Source organism: Citrus sinensis, chromosome 5 (genome assembly GCF_022201045.2).
Source record: "Citrus sinensis cultivar Valencia sweet orange chromosome 5, DVS_A1.0, whole genome shotgun sequence".
Classification (NCBI taxonomy): Eukaryota; Viridiplantae; Streptophyta; class Magnoliopsida; order Sapindales; family Rutaceae; genus Citrus; species Citrus sinensis.
Window position 1 is genome coordinate 15,310,929 of NC_068560.1, and position 7,918 is coordinate 15,318,846.

A 7,918-nucleotide genomic window follows, 5' to 3' on the forward strand; every position below is an offset into this window, starting at 1 on the left:
TCGATGGTTTAGGAATATCATCTCTTACTTCATCTTTAAACGTAGGCATGAATGGACCATCACAAACAACTTCCCAAATTTCATAATCTAAGGCTTGCAAATAGATTCTCATTCTAGTTTTCCAATAAGTATAGTCATTACCATCGAAAAATGGTGGTCTAGTTGTAGATTGCCCTTCTCTAAAGGTTGAGTCATTTAGGGTTGCCATGGATCTTTTACTCTAGACGATTAAGTCTTAACAAGAGAACAAGGCTCTGATACCAATTGAAATACAAGTATGCAACCCAAGAGGGGGGGTGAATTGGGATTCTAAAAAATTATTCAATTTATTAAAGAAAATCTTAATGCAATTATAATCCAAATTCAAAGCAATAACAATTAAGATGATCACAATATAAAAAGATAAGGGAAGAAAAATTCAAACACCGAGATTTTTACGTGGTTCGGCCAACCTCGCCTACGTCCATGCCTTCAAGCTTTCTGGGCTTGAGGATTCCACTAAGCAAGCCTCCAAGGCTTCAAATGCTTACACTTGACTTCCAAGGTGTCAATAAACCTTTACAACAAGAGATTATTCCCAATCTCTTAACCCAAGTGTATCCCAACACTTACAATCACTCAAAGTAAAAGATTACAAATTATTTTTCTCTCACACAATATTTAAGATTACAAATCAATGCCCAATGTGTGAATAGATGAAGAGAGAATGTGTTTTTAAGCTCTATGAAGATTGTATTCTCGAATATTTACTCAATGGTCGTGTTGTGATCAACCTTCTTTGAATTTGAATGAGCTTATTTATATTTGGAGCTGAAAATCTAGCCGTTACAAACTGTCGGACAAAAAATGGTTCGCCGTTAACCCTAAACGGTTAACCGTTTTGGTTGGTCAAAGTTACCGTTGGGCCAGATTTCAAATAAATGGTTTGCCGTTTGGGGTTACCCTTTCGCTGTTAACTTCCAGAGACCTGCAAGATGAGCATTAGATATCCGTTTACACTAAACGGTTAAGGACTTGCGTGAAGTAACTTTTTTGGATATTATCGATTAACCGTTTGTAATAAACGGTTAGCTGTTTGGCTCCAGTAACCTGCAAAACAATTTAGCCTTATCAGTTTTTGTTAATCAGTGCCAGAGGAGGACAACCTTCAATTCTGGACGTTATCGGTTAACCGTTTAAAATAAAAGGTTCACCGTTAAGTTCCAGTAGCCTTTCCATTCTTGGTGATTTCCGTTTTTCATAAACGGTTAGAGCTTTAGGCAATATGTTGCTCTCTGGTGTTAATCGGTTAACCGTTTAAGTAAACGGTTCACCGTTAAGTTCCAGTAACCTTCACATCTTTTGTGTTTTCCATTTTTCATAAACGGTTAGAGGTTTAGGAAATATGTTGCTCCCTGGCATTAAACGGTTAGCCGTTTGATGGAAAACGGTTTACCGTTTATTTCCAGAATCACACTTTAAAACAGATTTTACAGAGAATCATTTTTGAATTTGAAGGTCCATCTTTTATGAAACAATGAATGGAATAATTATCAAGGCTTTTGTTTATTAAAGAATAGCTCTAATAATTTTATCAAAATACATTTAAAATTTGTTATCATCAAAATCAATATTATTAACATATTTATGTTAACAATATTGAATTAAGTATATTTATTTTTTCAAATTTAAATAGTAAGATTTAAAAAAAAAATAGAACCAAAATTTATTTTGAGTTTCCTAATACTAGAACCACCAATATATATCATTACCTCATGCTTTTTTCATAACACCTAATAATTCTCCTAACACAAAAAAATTTAAAAGAAGATAGTAGGGTGAGAAAAAAGTCTGGACGGCCTAGCCTAGGCCAGTGCCCTTTGGCTCTAGAGGAGGCCCTCTATTTAAAAAAAAATTATAAATTAGAATAATAAATTAAATTTTAAAAAATAGAAAAACAATAAAAAAAACTTAAATGCCTAATTCATAAATCAATAATGATTAAAAAAATTAAAATTATGATACTAATCTCTCTTTTAAGCATTAATTAATTAAGAGAGTGCTTGAATTATAGATGACATGACTCAAAAATGTTTAATTTACCTCTAAGTATAAGAATGTCTAGTTATAATATAACTCGATGAGTCCAAGATTGATCCACAGAGAAAATATTTAATTTTTTTATTTTAGTTTATCTAAAAAATAAAAATTAAATTAAATATATACAACATAATTTAAGTGACACTACGAGGGGAAAGAAGTGAAGAAAAGGTGTAGAGAGGCGTGTTTCCTCCTCCCCATCTCTATTTATATACATGATTAATTCACACCACACACATAAATAAGTCCAATTATATCAAGCACACCCAACTCATACCATTAACAATTACTACACTTAACATAGTAAAAATTTATAATTTCATAATTACCACACTTAACGTGATAAAAACTTATAACTTCATAACAAAAGTCATGAATCCTCATTGACAATAACCTAACTTCTCAGGCCTCCAGAATCTAAATTTGACATTTGTCCATTTGTTTGGAGTTTCGAATTGCGTGAAATTATTATTTTATCTAATAAACACACAACAATACACAAAATCAAATATTTAGAAACATAATTAGAAATTCACAATATGTTATATAATTACAAATATAAATTATAATATAAGCACAAAATAACGTTTTTAGTTTTTTTTACCCCTTAATGAACATACAATTTTTAACACTAACCAAGGGAAATCAATATTAAAAAATTAAATTTCTAAACTTTTATTTGCTTCATCTTCTTTATTGTTATTTTATTTTTAAATATTTATTTTTTAATTTATTGTTGATTATAACAACTTGTTTATTATTAACTCATTTCAAGTAGATGAATTAAAAAAATAAAAAATAAGTGAAAGCTTAGACCCAACCTTTATACTTCCTTTAAATTATGCTTAGACATGGGCTTGAAAAAGCCCGACCCAAGCTTGCATTTTGTTATTCCTAGAAAAGAGGGCGAAGTGCAACATCAATAAGGTAAGATTTAACTGGTACATAATATAAATTTCATTATGCCATATGGAAAGATAAATTATAACTTATATATTTAATAATTGATTTTGAAAAAAGGTACACCGAACACATATTCGATGTTTTCATCATTTTTAATTTTGTCTACCAATTTATAGTATTATTTTGTTTTTAAAATGTAGGAATACAAAATCATATTAGACGCATGCTCAAATGATCTCCATGCATTTTTAGATATTAAAATTACTAAAAAAATACATCAAAGGATTTTTGAATTTTATCCAAAATTTTGAAATTAATTTTGACATGCTAATGAAATTTTTGGGCCATGACGTAGCCCATTCGGAAGTGTACAATGATGCCCAATGGGTGGCGAAACGAATAGACAAATTGAATTCGAATCAAATCATAAACAAATTGGGTTAAAACTCTACTTATTCACATTTAATTTATTTGTTAAACAAATTGAAATCTTAGGATTCAGATTTGTTTCGTTTATAAAACAAATATTCAGTTTGATTTGTTTAATTCATTTAGCAGAATTGATTAAACAAATCAAATCAAATCTGGATCCATTTACTATTCATTTATCTTATAACAAATCTATAGGAATCAAACTAAATATGAATTCGCTTGTCAAAATATAATTAATAAAAATTTAAGCAAAATAAAATATTAAGATTACAAATTTATCATCTTACAGAATACAAACTTATTATTATTTATAATTATTATATTAACCTTCAAATTTTATAATATTTTCATAAATTTTTAAAGATAAATAAATGATTTAATTAAATGAATAATAAATGAATGGATTGTATTATATTTACTTAACGAATCTTAAATGAATAAACAAATTAATATCTTAAAACTCGAATTTAATTTATTTAATTAACGAATCCAATCACATTTATGTACCGAATCAATTTTTTTTTCAAATCCATTTAATTTGCATGGAATCGAAAAGAATAAACTAATGGTGTGTTTAATTTTTGGAACAAGGAATGGGAATCAAAACTATGTTTACTTGACAAAATTAAATTTGGGAATGGGAATAAATTGTGTGAGTCCCACACAATTTGGGAATAAATAATGGGAATCCCATTCCCATGGGGGGGTTGGGAATGAGGATTTCCATTCCCTGAACTGACCATTATATCCCTCTCATATATTTTATATTTACTGAATTACCCTCATTTAAAATGAAGCCACTTACACGATTTCTATTATCAAATTGCAAAGCCCTTGAAACCTAACCATCAACGAACTTCACAAAACAAGTTGTTTGTCATCGTTCTGCTCCCGTCTCTAGCGACGCCTGCCCTCGTCGCCTCCACGCCGTCGACCTGCTCTTGACCCACTTCCGTCTCAACCAATTGAAAGGTTTGTTTTATTTTACTTAATTTTTGTTTCGACTCTCTTTGTGCTTCAAGTTCTCTGTGTTTCATGTTGTTTTGCTTCTCAGTTTCATTTGTGTGATTAATTTAGTTTAATTTAATTTAATTTGTTTGATTATTTTGCATGCAACACCACTAATCGTCATTTCGACAGTCCTTCATTGGTCAACTTTCTCTGCAAAGATTTGCTCTTTAGCTTCTACGGTACTCTCTCTCTCTCTCTCTCTCTGTAATTTGCATTATGGCTTTGCATTTTTATTGTACTTTTCTTTATTATTATTATTTATTTTTTTGGTATGGGTGTTAATAAATATTAGTGGACATGATTTATTAGTGAGGATTGGAATACTAAACTGTAAGTCTTCTGTCATTAAAACAAGAGAAATGAATTTTGGAGTCCTAATAAATATTTTGTGAATTTTCAAAGTTGTGGATCTCTGTTTTGGTTGTTGCTGAACAGTTTTCTGGTTTTGGTTAAAAGTCACTTATCGGAAATGCTCCTCACTTGTGTTGATTTTTATGGATTTTTATGAGTAATGCCACACCTGTCCACAGTAGCTCTGTAAATTTTCATGAATTTCTTACATATATAATTGATTTTATTATTATTACCCTGGAATTTGCTTTCTGTTTTATGATTCTAGAAATATGATTTTACTGCAGATATTATGTATTTTGCTTTCTAAAGCTTTCTATTTTGAACTATATATTTATTTTTTTTTTTATGAGAGCTATTGTTGGTTTCAAACTTTATATAGTAATTAGTTTTTTATGTTATGTTGAGATATAGGAATGACTCGTCAGTTGGCAAGAAAGAAGAGAGTCTTGGTAGTCGTACAAACTATGGGTATGATGTTACAAATGATATTGGTTGTGTGTACTGCAATGTGTTCTCACCTTACCTTAATTAATGAACGGAGAGTGAGAAGACCTATACCGGTCAATAGACTTTGGAGTAGAATGAGCTTTTTGTATGGTTTGATTTTTTATAGCGATGTTAAATGTTTGTCACAATTAAGGATGGATAGGCAAACATTTACAAAATTATGCAACATGCTTCGGGAGGAGGGGGGTTTGGTTGGTAGTACAAATGTTTCTCTCGAGGAGATGCTTGCAATGTTCTTGTATATTTTAGCACCCCATATGAAGAATTGGGTAATTGGTTTTAATTTTACACGATCGGGACGAACAATTAGTAAATGTTTCATGAGTGTCTGAAAGCAATGATCAGATGTCAAAAGAATTTTTGGAAAACACCCGAACCAGTGATGGAGGATTCAATGGACCCAAAATAGAAATGGTTTAAGGCGCGTTTAAATTATTGAAACACAATGTCAAGGTTGTTAAATTTTTTAAATTAATAGACTTGTGAAATTTTTTAATTTTATTTTGTAGAATTGTTTGGGAGCATTGGATGGTACTTATATCAAGGTTCACGTTCCGGAAGTCGATAAACCGAAATATAGAACTAGGAAAAATGAAATTGCAACTACTGTCTTGGGGTTTTGTTCCCAAGATATGCAATTTATTTATGTTTTACCTAGATGGGAAGGTTCAACTCATGATATGTGTGTGTTAAGAGATGCATTGACGAGAAGAAATGGTTTAAAGGTTCCACATGGTAACCACATATTTCAAAACAACGTTTCCATTAATGCTGTTTTTTTATTAAATTTTTATATTATGCAGTTTATTTGTCTTAATAGGTCATTATTACTTAGTTGATACTGGCTACACAAATGGAAATGGTTTTCTTGCACCATTTAGAGGTGAACGTTACCATTTGAGTGATTATCGTGACGGACACCAACCTACTACGCCTGCTGAGTTCTTCAATATGAGGCATTCAAGTGCTCGCAATGTCATCGCAAGATGTTTTGGGTTACCAAAAAAGAGATGGGTTGTTTTAAGGAGTCCTTCATTCTATGATATTAAAATACAACGACGCATAATATATGTTTGTTGTATGTTACATAATTTCATAAGAAGGGAAATGCCTTATGATGATATGCAAATGAACTTTGATGATGAACAGCCTGATGAATCATAATATATTGACAACGTTGAGCCCACAAATGAGTGGACTACTTGGAGAGAAAATTTGGCACAAGAGATGTGGAACACATGGAATGCTAGTAGAGAAGCATGAAATGATTTCTTTGTATTGTTGTTTGTTTTGTCTTGTTATTTGACATTATATTGTTTTTTTATATTATTGTTTGACATTATAGCGACTGAGATGTAATGTCTTTCCTTTTTATTGTATTTCATGACTTTGGCCTAATTCCTTTTAATTTGATTGGTTTATGATTGGTTGTGTTAAGATTATTTAAATTTGTACATGAAATTGTTTGTTAATGATATAGAATGAGTTCTTCTACAAGAGGTAAAGGGTTGAACAAGCATTTTTGGACCGAAGTTGAAGATGCAGCCTTGGTTGATTCATTGTTGGAATTAAGTCAAATTCCCTTGTGAAAGACAGATTGTGGATTCAAAAATGGCTATTTGCAAAAATTGGATGCTATTTTGGAGGAAAAGTTACCAGGTTGCGGTTTGAAAGGAGATCCCCACATAGGATCTCGAGTAAAGACTTTGAAGACTAAATGGAGTGTTCTGCACGATATGCTATGTCTTAGTGGCTTTGGTTGGGACAGTGGAGCAATGAAGCTTATTTGCGACAAATCTGTTTTTGAAGATTGTGTCAAGGTATTAATATTTGTCCTGTTTAAGATTATATTAGAATTATTATCTGTTTTCGATTTTTTGAATTATGTGTAAGAATTATTATCATGTTGGATAAATATTTTGATTCTATTACAGAAGAGACCAGCTGCAAGTGATTTGCTCAACAAACCATTTCCACATTATTACACTTTGGGTGAGATTTATGGTCGTGATCGTGCTACAAGAGCGAATGCAGGGAATGCCGATGATAATGAAGAGGAGGTACGTCAAGAGGACAATTTGAATGTGAATTTGGGAAATGACTCAACTAATAAGGTTTCAGCAAACAAGAGTGCACCCTCTCAAGCTGAAAATGCTCATAGTAGTTCAACAAATAAGTCCAAGAAAAGAAAAAAAAAACAAAGATAGAGATACTGGTGGTATGAACTCAAGTGTTAAGGTAATAGCTGAGTCACTGGCTGGGATGATACCCAAATTAGATGGTTTGATTAATGTTCTTTCTACACAAGATAAGGAGGTAGCAGATTTACTAGCTAAGGTGTTTGATGAGATGCTGAAAATTGATGGCTTGGATGAATGCAGAAAATGAAAGCTACTAACATGTTGGCAACAAAGCCTGAACTGCTGCGTGTGTTTTTTAATATGCCTAGTTCGATGAAGAAAGGATATGTGCTTCTATTGCTAAGTGGTGATATGTAGTTTCATGTGATAAAATCTGTTTCAACGTTTAACATGATAATATTTTGAAGAGATATCTTGTTTTGGATGATGGAATATATGTGTTTGGCTGTTTCAAAAATAATAGTTATTAATTATTTTTGTTAGTTATCAAA

The 7,918-nt window shown here is 31.2% G+C and overlaps 1 protein-coding gene across 6 annotated transcripts; it reads left to right on the forward strand.

The window, feature by feature from the left end:
- The first annotated feature begins 4,231 nt into the window (after window positions 1–4,231).
- On the forward strand, window positions 4,232–7,918 carry LOC102619179 (uncharacterized). Of its 6 annotated transcripts, XR_008055395.1 has the most exons (5): window positions 4,232–4,386; window positions 4,555–4,604; window positions 5,191–5,247; window positions 6,767–7,106; window positions 7,221–7,918. XR_008055395.1 is itself a non-coding variant. In XM_052442842.1 (2 exons), the coding sequence occupies exons 1-2, from the start codon at window positions 7,023–7,025 to the stop codon at window positions 7,491–7,493; spliced, it is 357 nt and encodes a 118-aa protein (XP_052298802.1). In that variant the 5' UTR covers window positions 6,107–7,022; the 3' UTR covers window positions 7,494–7,918. The 6 variants fall into 6 exon arrangements, 1 of the variants encoding a protein (XP_052298802.1); XR_008055394.1 differs by lacking the exon at window positions 5,191–5,247 and having other exon boundaries at window positions 4,233–4,386; XR_008055393.1 differs by lacking the exons at window positions 4,555–4,604; window positions 5,191–5,247 and having other exon boundaries at window positions 4,272–4,386; window positions 5,796–7,106.